Raw genomic sequence first — 14,854 nt, forward strand, 5'->3', positions numbered from 1 at the left:
TCGGTGCTGTTGGGTCTTATTTCTTGGGTTATCCGTTATGCGACCGGCTTGCTAAGATACGGCAATCAAGGAGTATCACACCAAAATTATCAAATGATGTTTTTTTTATTTTAAAACAGATTCCTGTTTATGTCCTAAGCACATACGCCACAAGCAGTAACTTCAGCTCAGACGCAGGAAGCTCATTTGCAGGGTTGCGTGTATCCGATATAAAACATCACGTGTTTGTCATTGTTATCACTGAATTTGATATTTATAGCGAAATGGCCTTGCATCTTCTAGCGTTTTCATTAGCCATTTATGCTATTACAGCTGACCCTTGATCAGTGTATATATTGGTTCAGACAAAAAATCCATAGCAGAATCATTACGTGTTCCTGTTTAGCTTTACTAAACTGCATGTCATTGGAACTCGGGAACTCCATATTATACGCAGATATATGTTGTACTACAAATAACATAAGCCTAGAAACAACGTGTAACATGTAGATTGTAATTATGACGGGGCACTGATTGTGTATACTGGGGTGAACTGCCTAATCTGCCGATAACATTAATGAGTATAATGATGTGCAGTAGGCCTATCTTATGAAATGACGCGTTGTATTGTATTTTCCTGTATCTTAAAGCACTTGACATCTTTATTCTGCTTCAGAATCTATTGTATTTTATACAATTGTTTAATAACATAAAGTGATAACGTTATAAAGTGATTTTAGAGGCTTCTAAAGTTACCATCGTTATTTGCATCAGTCCTAGTTCATGGGCAGGGATTTTATGTTTCATGTGCTTTATGTTTTTATGTGTTGTGCTGTGATTAGTTGTTCTGGCATGAACAGGTGCACTGAGAGAAATTCCTAACAGGTAATTAGTTATATGACAATAAAGTACTGCATCTTCAAAATTTCGTATGTGACTTTATTAATTATCCCACTCCAAGCTTAGCTATGGATATGTATTGACATAGCAGACCTTGAGATCTGAAATGCTTTAATCATTCTATGTTAATGTGAAAATGTATTTTTAAAAATACTTAACGAAATATCACTGAGCTGGAATAGTATGCTTTTCTGCAAAACAAATACGACAGTGAAATAGAAGCAGATGACTGGTTACCACCAACAAAGTGCTTAGTTATGCTTTAAGCAAATCCTGGAGTTTCTTCAAAAGTGTTGCACATGATCAGTATTTTTTGAAACGTTTAAGTATTTTAATATATAAACTGAGTGTGTGGACTTTTACACTTTATTGCTTTTAAAACATGAAACACATTTTACAGACATAAGAGTATAATGAAGACAGTCACTGACACAAATAATTCAAAAAGTCTTAAGTAACACAAAAAACATACACAAGTGAATGAAACAGACATTCATATTTTAAGAACGTAAGTAAACAATGTGTGTAACCCAAAATATTCCGAAAAAATGTGACCATCAAAATATTTGATAAATAAAATTTTCCATTAAATAAGATCAACAGTATGCTTAAAATTAGAGTAGGTTACAAAAATAAATATGGCCCATGCTTTACTTTTATTGGTATATAGGCTTTAAAATATAACGAACTGTTCATGTCTATGATACATAACTACTATAAATATTTTCATATTGTGATTTTTTTTCTTCTACAAAACAGTGAAGCCTTTTGATAAATCTTCACACTTCTACTTTTAAATATTCTAAAACTTTTCTTCACAAATATCCCATTTGATTTACAGTATCGTACAAGTTAATAATATCCTCGGAGAATTTAAAAAGGAAAGAAAATACAGTACCATTTCGAAACACCGGTCTCTATGTGGTTCTCAGCTTTGTTTTCATGTAACCACAGCATTATCACTAAAACAAGGCTGTCTGGCATGTAATCCCAAACCCATTGCTGGAGCAGACAAGGACAAATATGTGCCTTCAGCAGTGGGATCCAGAAAATGTCTATATTATGGACATCGTAGGAAAAGAAACAGATGAAGAATGTTGTGACAGATAGAGGTGAGTAAACATGGCATGGAATGGTTGTTGTCGGGATGTGGGTGTTCCCTGGAGCCGCTAAATCACTGTGGCTTGGTCCTAAAAGCATCAGGGTGTTGGTCAGGATTTAGCAAGTCTTACACCAGCCAAGTGTCTCAAAGGAGAGAACAGTAGCAGACAGAAATGTTGAGACAGAGAACAGGTGTTTGTTTTATTAAAATACAATAAAAAACTACTTTGTTGGGATTTCTTGTTAAATATCTCCAAGAATTCACAATGGATAACCGATACATAATAAAAAAAAAAAACATGTCATATCCAGTAGCTCAATGGGCAGGACCTCATGAAGATGTTTACTGTGGCAGTGAAGAAGAACAAACTCTTACAATACAAAATTATTATTTTTTTTAACATGAGTATAGGAATTGAGGATTATTTGGAAAAGAACCTAACCCTCTATGCTATGTTAGAAAAACACAGTAGTTGAAAAAGACAGAGTAGCTGTGCATGATATGTCATTATAAACTAATTTTTGTGTATATGAGGGAAAATATGAGAAGCTTTCTTAGCCTTGGAAAGCCTTTCCACTGGAATGTGTCAGCAGTTGCACTGGATGAGGTGTCAGGTTAACGCCACAGATGAACATCTGTTTAGGTGCCCTTTCAACTGACAAGCTGAAGTGTAACTTGGACTGTAAGCATACCTCACTAAATTGCCCATGGAGAGACTGTACTGCCACCAGGAAGTAGCACCCGTCCTGGCTGATGTAAATGAGGCATGGGTTTGGGTCTCTGCTACATTATCTGCCCTGAGCAGGTTTGCCTTATCTGTGTTTCCATTCCACATTTGTGGGTGACTGTGCATGGTTGAGACACAGAAACCCAACCGTAACGTGTGGCAATTTTCATGATACAACTTCGAAAGACTATGAAAATGGTACATTTTAGGGTTGCACTTAAGAACTTGTTAAGATGTCCAATGTAGTCTGCATTGTGTAATAACAATCAAACAGTACACAAACACATCACCTGACCAGTCAATGCCAAATATTTTATACAACCAGCTACTTAACATTTTCTCTAGAGGAGTTCGTTACTTAGTGCATATCAAATAGAAGGGCTTTAATTAGAATTACTGTAATAATTATCAATATGATCATCATCATAATAAGATATACTTTTCTGAACACAAAATTGTACTTCTCTGGAAAAAAAAACAATAAAATCCTTAGCCAGGCTGATATAAAGACCTTTCCAGTTGATAGCTGAAAGACAAGGGTTTATTTCCTTCACCCAGTCGTGCATGTAGCTCTGTCCATATTGCCCAGAATCTTGGAGCAGAATGTCTCCAGTTCTCCCTTTCCCATATATACGGTTATACTTGGTGGGTGATTATTTTTCTCATAATGCCTTTGTAAACATGTGAAAGTAGCAGTTGTATTGCAGTGCTGAAGATGGAACAATTCTTGTGGAGTTCACAGGACTAAATGTAAACAGCAAATAATGGGTTGGCCAGGGCAAAGTACCCATGTTATGTCTGACTGCAGTAGTACAGTTTCTCGGGAAGTGTCAGACAAAGATAAAGATGGGTCTTCATTTCTGAAGCCTTGTTTTGAGCTTGGGTTTCATTTAGTACTCAGGCTGTTAATGGGACGGTTGAGAGAGCCCATATTTGCTGCAGGGTTGCCAGGTAGAGGGCTGCTGCTTTTGGTGGGAAGGCTGCTTGAGTGGCCCATCGACTCCTCTGCAGCACGTAGGAGCAGAGTGTAGTTGACTGCCACCTCCTCCACCTTGCGCAGCAGCTGCAGTCTCTGTGTCTCAGAGCGCACGCCTCTGACTAGCTGGATGAAGGACTGTGTCAAACTGCAAAGCACTTGAAAGCTGGCAGTAACAGCGCTCAGCATTCGTGTGGGGCTTTTCTCTACACCTGCTACTCGCCGGCACGATGCCCGAAACTCCTTGAAACGCAAGGCTAGTTCTTGTTTGTATTCGGCCAATTGAGGGGCTTGCAGGCGAAGCTCATCCTCAGCCTGTGGGCTGCTTGCACACTGTCGCAGGATGGCAAGCAGCTCGTTAGCATCAAGCTGTGCAGTCAAGAAGCCATCTGGTAGGGAAAATGTCTTACCCTGCAAGGCTTTTACTCGTGATAGGCTTGCCTCCAGGCTACTACAAGCTCGCAAATCAATCTCGTGGTTTTGGGGATCCTCCACTTCCACCTCCCCACTACAGTCCTCTGCATCAAGCACCTGCAGTGTTTTGCTGACCACAGGCATGGCATGGCTGTCCAACTGCATGCCTGGTAGTACTTGCAAGGGAATGGAGTAGGAAAGCTCGTCTTTCTCACTGTTCTCATCAGTTGTATCACACTTACGGTAGCAAAAGCAGAAAGAACAGCACTTCTGTCTGTCATCATTATCCTCACTTGGCAACCCTAGCACTACCTCATTAGCCTCTACTCGGTCTTCCTTCAGCAGCTCTTCCTCTTGAATGGAGAACACACCTTTTCTTTTTCCGTCCCCAGCATGAGAATAAGATGGTTCCACTGGAGTTGGTAGCCTGAGTCCAGTTGCTCTGACTCGCTCCATCTCCTTCTCAAGGCTTTTGGATTTGACTTTCTTGACTTCAGCATAGAGTGGTGCACATTCATTGCTGTCTGCCTCCCCAATGCTGTATCGCCTCTGAAGCTTCATATAATGTGGAGCTGCTATGCACTCTGAATGTGAAGTACAGGTAGGTAGACAGGAGACCGGCTTTCCTTGGGGTTCTCGAGATTCAAGGCTTGTTGAGCGGATTCGAGTGGTCTTTATCTCTAAAGTTTGAGGTCTTTTTGCTCCCTCAAGTTGAGATGCTTTTTTGGGTCCTTCTGGTGATGTTTTATGGATGGTAGGTGGGGTTTTAGACACAGTCCTTTCTCTTCCTCTGCGTTCAAGTGCAGATCCAACAGGTGTATCAGGCAGTCGGATCCCTCTGCACAACCTCTTGCAGTCACAGCTTCGTCGCTGTTCCCTAGACACACCAGGGACCTTTTGCACAGGACTAGAGCGAAGCTGGCAAGCACAAGAAGTGCCCACAGGAACTAGAGATGGTCCCTGCGGAAGAAACTCTGCCTGTGCTGCTTTTGGCTTTAACAGTTCCTCTAAAAATTCCAGCTCATATTGACGTACCTTCTGCAGTTGTGCCTGCCGCTCATCTGTCTCACGCCTCAGTCGTGCTGGAAAAGTTGCTGACAGTAAGTTCCTGAAGCTCAGGAACGGAGCACTACGTTGGGTCTTAGCTTTGTTATTGCCCTGTTTCTTGCAATCCATGGCAGGAATTGTTGCTGCCTTGTCCGCATAACTAGTGGCTTTTGATGTTTCAACAAGCACAGGTACGGTTTTGGTGACTTTTTGCGTCTCATTTGAAACTTTGCTCTGAGAATTCTCTGTCTTGATATCTGGTATCTCTTTGTGCCCTGTCTTTTTGGGGGGAAGTGGGGAACACTTGGGTGGGACTAAAAGTGTAGACTTTGTCTGTGAATGTTCTGGACCTTGTGTTGTACTCTCTTTGCTGCTGGCTAGCTGTAAAGTTTTGGCTTTAGCACGAAGGCGCTCATCATCAGTTGGAGATGAAGAATGGAACACTACTACCTTATGAGCTTGTGGGTCTTTTGCTCGTAGTGGGACACTAGGCTTTGGCTTTATTGGGCATGTGCAGAACAAGTCATCATCTGAGATCAAGAGATCCTTGGAACTTGAAGGTTTACTAGTTTTACTTGAGACAGTCTGATTTTCTTGACTTCCTGGGTGGCTATTTGTAGAATTTGCTCCATCCACAGGCAAGAGAATGGGTAAGGCTTTCTTGGTAGATTCTGGACTAGGAGTTTTTGGGGCCTTCCCCTTGACATCCCCCTTGACAGCAGGCTTTGGACTCAGCCGTTCCTTTTTTGGGCTTAATGACCCCTGGTCATTGCTGATTGATTTTTTTTCACCTTGTTCAACAACTGTTAGTTCTCTAGAGGCCTGTGAGGAGCAATCAGCTGACACATCTTGGGGAGGCACTAGATTGGACTTCCCTGTGTCTTGTACACTAGTTTGGGGTTGTGTCTGGACTGGATCCACAGTAATGCTGGGAACTGTAGTCTCTTGAGTTGGAATAACTCTTAGTTGGGTAGCCTTGCTGAGGATGACAGATTTAGGAGGCCCTCCAGCACGCAGCTGACTAACAGAAAAGGTACCTCCCCCAAGAGCCTGAGCAGAGCATCCAGGGATGGCAAGAGGGAAATCACGGCGCCCAAAGAGACGATCCTTGTTGATGTGGTGAGCCAGCAGGTAGGCTTGATTCTGATGCTGCTTCATTGCAGACACCATCTCTGAGACATCTGTTAGCTCTGAAGAGTTGGTCTCATGTCCAGAATCTAGCGAGGACTCTGGGGTGATTGCTGCCAGCACGATCAGCCCTGCAGAGAGTGAAGCATAAACCAAAGTCAAGTTTACTAAAATGCTTATCCATATCTCAAGCTAACAGTATTAAGAGTGCAGTTCCATGCTGAATAAAATGCCCTTCAAAGTTGTTTTACATTTATATACCGAAGAATAAAATAATATGCATAAAACAAGAATTTATATATCTTAATCATGGTATGAAGTTGCATGTTGTACCCTTTAATCCTACAGAAACATAACACATTGTCACAAATAGCAATAGGAAATCAAGTCGAATCTAGGATACAAGAATGGTCATTGTCCTTTATGAACTACATTTGTAATTAGGAAAGGACCAGTTTTAGGGCTAATCTAGGGGTTCTTCATGGAGGCCATGGAAATTATGACAGCTGTCCACCTGCTGTCTGTGGGGTTGGCTGATGGTGGGGATAGTCCTCTGATGCAGCTAAAGCCTCCAGTGCCTGTAGGGTGGATACCAGTGCATCGTCTAGTTCCTGGGCATGATCTCGCACCGTCCGTGTGGCTACATTGTCAATTAGAGTCACGGGCACCTCTTCCTGAGCTTCTACTGCCAGTGCTTGACCCTGGGCTTTACGCCCCCTATTGGGATCGTCCTCATCTGAGCTGTTATCACGGAATCCTGGTGGTGGCGCAGCAATAGCAGGAGGAGGCAGTTGGAGTTTTCCTCCTCCTTCCTCCATCTCCTCATCTTCTTCGTTTCCTGGTGGGGGTAAGGACATGAGGTCCACAGCTCCCCCATCACGGGAGGCGCATGCATTAGAGCATCGCTGAGACCCACCATTTACTGCCACAACACCCTCTGCTGCTGCCTTTAACTTGGCCTTACAAGAATCACAGAAGAACCGTCCATGGCGCTGGGATGCTTCCAGTGTGTTGGCCCGACCTCTAAACTCAGTCCCCGAATTGCTGTGCTCGACTGCCACAGGTTCTGCAATGGACTCAGTGCTCTTGAGTGTTGGGTCAGACTTGGTGCGTGGTCGGCTTTCCTCTTGGAAGATAATGTTCTCATTGAAGTCCACTTCCTCTTCGGCCTGCATTTGGAGCTCCTGGAGCTGCTTCTGCTCTTTGAGATGCAGGTGACACAGACCCAGGTGCTGTGAGTGTGGTGGGCTAGCTGGCCTTCTGGAGGACTCCCTAGGGATACCCTCCCTCTCTTCCCGTCGGCTGCTGCTCGACATTGAGGGGACCAGCTGGGGTAGCGTGTGAGGACTTCTGTAATCTAAAGACAGAGTTATCATAAAAGTTTCAATGTAGAGAACCACACAGTGAGAGGAGTTTTTCCAGACAGTCAAACTCTCTACAAATGTTGGATGATAGTTTTTGGGATGAATGCTGAGCTCAGCTTTGTGGGCTGGAGAAAATGAGCCCGATCGTCCTCTCAGGCAGGCTCAAGCACACAAAAGCAGAGTTGTGGAAAGGCCAAGCCAGTATCATGAACTGAAGCAGGATCCCGTGGTCACTGTCTCAGAAGTCATCAAAAGAATTAGCTATCCAGCAGCAGGTGTGACATTATACAAAGTTATATTGAACAGATCCAGGGATGCTGATTTAGAACATGATGATCAACAAGTGAATCAGAGGTGGTCTCTTGAACAGACTGAGCCAAAATGGAGATGAGACAGTCTCAGGCAGGAGAAGCACAGAGCACTATGAATGGTGGTTCCAGGATGACTTGTTAACATGAGTCAATGGAGCTGGTCCAGTTGCGAATGAAGTCGTAGATGAGAATCCAGGTAGCTGGGGCACACATTTAAGCCATCACATGATGACTGATATGCTTTGATGAATGAATCTTGGCTCAGATTCTGTAGAACACTGACCACAAGCTTACAGAAACCTTGCTAAAAGCCCCCAGGAACTGGTAATTTGATATCATGAAGTGGTGTAGTTATATGTGAGTGCATCATCTGCAGTTTCTAAATCTTTGGTCAGCATTATACATGAGAAGTTTTTCTTTTACTTAAAATGTCCTGTCAACAAAATAAAGCTTCTTCTTTTTAACAAAAGAACAAGCAGTTTACTTACTACCACCTCTTATAATAATATAACACTTTGCACATACTGTACTGTTCAATATCTTAAGTCCATCAACGGTCCTTCTTACACAAAAGAATCGGCAAGCTTACTACAACACTGAATTTTTTTTGTGCTAATTTTGTAGCCATACAGTTGTTTTTCCTGATTATTGTGAAGCAATTTGTAGTGACAATGCACTGGATATGACAGTGGTTATTGCTGTGGTTGTCAGAGGTGGAAACTTCAGGTCCAGAAAGTACAAATCCAGACCAATGTTTTGTTTCAACCAACCAGTTGAGTATAAAGAGTCACAGTCACAGTTGAGAAATCCGTGACTGTGGCTCTTTATATTCAACTGGTTGGTTGAAACAAAACCTTGGTCTGGATTTTTACTTTCTGGATCTGTGCTTTCCACTTTGTGGTTAAGCATGGAACTCATATGGTACATATTGTAGTGCTATAAAGTAAAAAGGTGGCTACTAACATACCTGCCTTGATCATGTGGGACTGACCAGGAGTCCGGCAGTAGATGGTTTTCTTGGGGTCCACAAAGAGCTTGTAATAACCGGATATAAGACAGGCGAAATTGGAGGCATCTGGCCATTCCATCAATAAGACCAGTGGCTAGAATCAAGGGATGGATGGAGATTTTAGAAATTATTGAGGCAAGAAAACATCCTGGCAGAAAATGTTCCTTATTGCTGGTTCAGTAGGATTTGTTTATGTTAAACAGCATCATTTTGAATTGAGATTTAAATATATAGAAAACAGACTTTTGACAAACCTGACTGTATAGCAACAAATGGCACATAAGAATGTTGTACTATTCAGTTTTGCTATAAAATACCATGGGATATATGGTATGGTCTTATACCTTGGCCTCCAGTATCGTCACTTCCACCCGGGCCACTCCTTGGTTTTCTCGAAACAGCTGCACCTTTGAAATCCGGCTGAATTCAGCCAGGACGGTGGTGAGGTTGTTCTTCAGGTCGATGACGTGACTGATGCCATGTCGCGGCCCAACCAGGAGTGTTGTGGCAGACTGCTTCTCATCCTAGCAGAGGTAGAGGCAGAGAGGCATTTGCTGAACAGGCAGAAGGATTGATTGTTCATTTATTTTTTTCATCCTATTTCTTTCACATTACAGTTAACATGAAGAAAGAGTTATTATAAAAGAAAAAGTTAGAGTTGTTATAAAAAGAGTTCAACTGTAATTTTATTTGGGTAAAATGTCTGAAATTGCTATGGGTACTATTACCAGACCAACAGTGTGAAACAGCAGGCCCCCAAAGGGCGGCAAGTCATTCAGAGCACGCATATACTGTAGCTTTCCCTGCAGAGGAGGGACCTGTAAGGTTAGACATAGAGAGAGATTGTCAAATCGCTATGTTGCAATACCACCACTGTCCTCATGAAGGCACTGTTACTTTTCTTATAAAGCACATGTTTGCACCCAGTTACAGTATTTGATGTATTTGCTGTCCAGGGACAGTTTTTGGGTTTTAGGAGGAAAATTGTAACTATACTAAAAATCATATCACAATTATGAAAACTAAGCCCTAAAAAAGTTTAATGAGCATCTTTGTATTTTGTGTCATGAGTAAATAAACAGCTTTGAATCATCCATCCATCCATTTTCCAAACCACTTATCCTCCTGGGTTGTGGTGGGTTTGGAGCCTATCTCGGAAGCAATGGGCACGAGGCAGGGAACAACCCAGGATGGGGAATCAGCCCATCACAGGGCACACTCACACACCATTCACTTACACACCATTCACTTATAAACCATTCACTCATACACAATTCACTCACACACCACTCACTCACACACCATTCACTCACACATGCACTCCTACGGGCAATTTAGCAAGTCCACCACCATGCCGCCCCGCTTTAAATCATGATAAATGGATTGATTGAAAGTGTCAGAGGGGTCTAATGCTGGCTCCTCCACTACCCCACACAAAACATTCTAATTATGACTAAAGCAGTCTTTCATTCTCAGTACTTCTGGTGATTATATTTATTGTTACCATGTAATATGGTACATCCCTACCTTTAACCTCCTGCAATTTAGGGCACATTGCATTGAACTGAAGTACCTTATTGCCAGCAGGCGGGGGGTGTTGGTAGGTCTTAAGCAGCTGGGAAAGGGATTTGCAGACATTTTTTTCTTTTACAGTGGGTAGCAGAGTGAGGGGAAGAAAAGGCTCAAGACCCCACTCCTTTCTAAGGCAATGAGAGACAGAAGAAGTTGAGTTTTCATTGTATAGTCACTTGTGCAGAGCTTTCCGAATAGCACTGTACCATCACTACTGGATGGACCAAGCTGGGCTTCCTAATTCACGTGTGCAATGTCTGATATTTATAATCATATTTTAAATTTTGTAAATTAAGATATATTATTAGGATGCTTTCCAGCTTACAAAATGTGCTCATGGACCAGTGATGTTTCTTCAAATTAGAAATTACAATATACTATCATTTTTCGGATTGATAATTATCAGATTATAGTTTGAGCTCGTTACAATTGTTAAGGGATTCAAAGAGAAGAAAGGTTAAAAACCATTTGCCACAGAAAACTAAAAGATCTTGAGGCATTTTAATAATAGTAAGCACTGTGCAATCCAGAATTTTCTGAATTTTTTTGGAGCTCTGAGTGGCAGGACTTACTCGACGTGCTTAAGCGAGATCTTTTGGTTCGGCCTAGCAGCAGAAACTGTAATGTAGATATGGAGAGCTGCCAGCTTCAGTGTGATGTCAGACTTCCAGTCGATTCCGAAGCGTTCCTTAATAACATCATTACGACTCTGTGGTGGATACAGTGAATGTACATGCCAGTCACAGCCAATATATCCGTTATTCCTACATTACCAGGGTTTTCACTCAAACATTCATTCTTTAAAATCAGGTAAGATATGCATTACAAACATGAATTACAAATCTTAAACATAAACATATTAGATGAGAGAACCAAAGTATGCAAATACAAATATTCAGAAATGTTTCAGTCGTGAAAAGGGACACACAAAGGACCACAGCTGATGAGGAGGACGATTTATGCTGAAGCAATACAGATATACCTGGATGTACAAATACTCAAAAGCTGCGGGATCTCTCCTCAAGAGGTCTGCAGGGTCCTTGGGAAAATAGCAGATGCGAAACAGACACTTCATGCCCTGGAAGTAGGTCCTCTGTACTACCTAACAAGACAAGTATTGTGTTACCACATAGAACACATAAATATGAGGGTATTCATAATCACATCCAGTCCCCCATAGGATTGTGACACATACTGTATCTCTCTGTACAAGATCATCATAATCAGGAGGATTAGACAGAATCAGACCCATCCAAGTTCTTTTGAAGGAAAGATTACAAAGGAGAATTCCCGTCAGGAAAAAAAACATGACAGAATGAGACAGACAATAGCATTGATTGAATGAGGAAGCAGACTTACATGGGACAGGGGCTGGGTGTCCTGTAGAAGGTGCAGCCGCTGGTTCTGATGGAGTCCACCAGACTCCAGAACAAGGGCAAAATGCTCAATGTAACGCAAGGACAGCCGGTCCTGCAGAGAGGAGATGACATCCTGGGGGATGTGAGGAGAGAGAAACCAACAAAACAGATGTATATAAGTATCTAAAGAGGAATTCCCATTAAATTAAGCTACAGCATAAGCAGGAGTTCATCAGTTAATATTTTGTGAGATACTCTCCAAAACCTGCTCTAAAATCTACTCCTTCACAAAGATAAACAATATATACAATTAAAAACATACTCAAGTTTATAGTGTATGACTGTGTGATAGACTGACATCACATCTGTGGTGTGGTACTTGCCAAGCCCTTCTGAACTGACTAGGATTAGTGTTTGGAAGTTGGATCGATAGAACACTGACTACTAGATGTTCACAACCTTCAGAACTCTAGTCTTCCTGAGAAAACAACAGTAATTTTAGCTGGCATTCATTTCATTGCATTTTTTGGGTTTTTCTGCATGGCATCGATATTTTTCTCCAGCTTCCTCTGAATGTGATAATAGATGTGCCCTAGATGTTCAACTCATCATTCCAGCACCACTAATTCCTGTGATGGAGTAGATTTTTCATTTATTTACCAAATCCTTTTGAAAACACCGGTCCCAGCTTAGAACATTCAAGGACTTTGCCCATTATTCACCGGGTAAAAGAAAGATCCAAGTTAATTATAAAATATTTCTTGTGATCTTTTGGTATTGAAAGTGCAGAATGCCTTAAACAGACATATTCAAATTAACTTTGAAAATGGTTCATAACATGCTGGGAAAACGTTATATGTTAGATTAGTAAAAAGCTATTGATCGCATGCATATTGTGTAAAAAGACAGATCAGACAGGTGATAGGGATGTTACTGATATTCAGTTTGTGTTTCCCAACGAGGCCCTCGGGGACCCCAGATGGGCCACGTGACATACAGTTACTGTAGTGTAACCTTTGTTCAGTCTTGAGTAGAACTGGATGTGTATTTGATTAGTAGCCCTTGTTTGTGTGCTGTTCCTTTTCACTCGCCGAATTCCACAAGAGTTTCAAGGTTTTGGGAAACACATCTGCCAGGAGTATTTTAAAATCTGCCAAACAAAGCTGTGAAATAGTAAGCGGAGCACATTTCCAAGGGCACAGAGATACAAGGCAAACTAAAACATAAAATCGCCAGTTTACTGCATCGTGTTGGTCCTGTGACTTACAAACGTAACATATTCAAAATAGGTCCAAATAAACATAAAGGTTGGTGTGTATTAGTGTATGGATTTCCATACATATGCCAAATCTATAGGTTAAAAATATAATCATTTTTGTTTAAAAGATGCCAGAAATACAAATGATATAAACTGGAACAGGGGACATTCAGTGAAGCAGGTGTACATGCATCTACATTGTGTTTTAAAAAATGATGTTGTAAACCTGATGTCTGTATGTGCATGCCAAACATTTATGTAATATCTTGTAATATCTGTTTTTTTTACAACATTAGCTGGCTAAATGACAGCCAGCTGCCGAAAATGGAAGCACAGGGCAAAATCACTGTTGGACCACTGCGTGCTTTCAGGACATAACGGATGAAATGCTCTGAGTGAGCTGCAGGCAGAAATTGCCATTGTTGGTGCCGCCTCAGACAGTCCAGTAAAATCAGTATAGGATTGAAGGCTGGCAATTATGAAAGGCCTGGATGTTGAAAAAAGTGCTCTCCCCACACAACGCATTAACAACATGTGCTCCATTGTGGACTGGAGCATCGTCCCAAGAAATGCTGCCTCATGGGACCTACTGGGATCTGTGGAACATCATACTGCAGTAACTTTCTGCTGGGTTGAGTGATGATGAAAATGATGCCTGGGTCATCTTTGGATTTGATTTTCAGCTGTTTTGCTGTCTGTGCGCCTGTATCACTGTGCAAATGTAGTGTGACGGCTAAGGGCATTCACAAGATGTAGCATAATAGTCCAGGGAGAAGCCCTGCTGTAATAGCCTTTAGCAATATGTTTAACATGAGTGATAACTGTAAAAATAAAAAAATGCTGGTGACGGCTGTATGTTTTTCGAGAAGGCGCTCTCGTCCCCTGTTGGTTGCCGATAATGATTCTTTTCTTGAGCAGGGGAATTGAGCAGTGGGTGTAAATGAGACACAGTCTTAGCCACATAGTCCTGTGATTTTCTCCCGCCCCCCTGGTTGGTGGGTGAAATCTATTGAGGGGAACCCCCAGAGTGGTTGAAATCAACTGGGAGAGACTTATCTGTTGGGTTGCTGGACCCCTCACTCCCCCCCCCCCCCCCCCCCCCCCCCAAAAAAAAAGAGAGATTAATTTCTAACTGTGGACCTGGTACTTTTATTGATTTCATTCATACCTCTTGGGATTTTGTATGCCCAGACAAGATGAAATTAAAAACATTAGAATGTACTAACTAGTCCAACTTTCAGAAAATGACTTTTTTAGGTTACTTTTCCTAGTAGCTGAAGCTGAGGACTTCCTTAATTCTTCTGCTCAAAATCCTATGTGAAAAACCAGGATTGCAAATGACGTACAAATAATCTCATTACTCTAACAGCGGCTGGCCTTTGACAAGTGTAAGGTGGTGGAGATAATTCAGTGCTCCAGCCAACGATAAATTTTAACTGGCCAGCTCATAAACCAGTATCACATTTCCTTTGTCAATGAATCACACAAAATGCCAGCGATGTACTTTTGAAATAAGAACATTTGGAACAATGAATTATATTAGAAGCAAGATTTCTACCAGGATCATTATATTTTGAACAGTATACCAACTATAAAATACTTTTCTATTTCATACATCTTCTAGGACTGCTAACCCATTTCAGGGTCATGGTGAGCTTATCCTATCTGGGGGGTCACAAGGGAGGAACTACAGATGGGGGCTCGAGTTA

The 14,854-nt window shown here is 41.7% G+C and overlaps 1 protein-coding gene across 10 annotated transcripts in view; it reads right to left on the bottom strand.

The window, feature by feature from the left end:
* Positions 1-1,319: 1,319 nt before the first annotated feature.
* Positions 1,320-14,854, bottom strand: part of frmpd3 (FERM and PDZ domain containing 3) — a 112,057-nt gene continuing 98,522 nt past the window's right edge. For 7 of the 10 annotated variants that reach the window (XM_049027472.1, XM_049027470.1, XM_049027471.1 and 4 more), the window contains 9 exons: positions 11,889-12,020; positions 11,512-11,631; positions 11,102-11,238; positions 10,531-10,657; positions 9,686-9,775; positions 9,302-9,481; positions 8,916-9,051; positions 6,788-7,630; positions 1,320-6,404 (listed from right to left, as the gene is read on the bottom strand). In XM_049027472.1, coding sequence (XP_048883429.1) covers positions 3,595-6,404; positions 6,788-7,630; positions 8,916-9,051; positions 9,302-9,481; positions 9,686-9,775; positions 10,531-10,657; positions 11,102-11,238; positions 11,512-11,631; positions 11,889-12,020 — 4,575 coding nt within the window. In that variant the 3' untranslated portion in view covers positions 1,320-3,594. Of the gene's footprint in view, positions 6,405-6,787; positions 7,631-8,915; positions 9,052-9,301; positions 9,482-9,685; positions 9,776-10,530; positions 10,658-11,101; positions 11,239-11,511; positions 11,632-11,724; positions 11,789-11,888; positions 12,021-14,854 lie in introns of all 10 variants that reach the window. The other 3 variants (XM_049027478.1, XM_049027476.1, XM_049027479.1) reach the window with 2 other exon arrangements.

The sequence above is a fragment of the Brienomyrus brachyistius genome, chromosome 10, assembly GCF_023856365.1.
Source record: "Brienomyrus brachyistius isolate T26 chromosome 10, BBRACH_0.4, whole genome shotgun sequence".
Lineage (NCBI taxonomy): Eukaryota > Metazoa > Chordata > Actinopteri > Osteoglossiformes > Mormyridae > Brienomyrus > Brienomyrus brachyistius.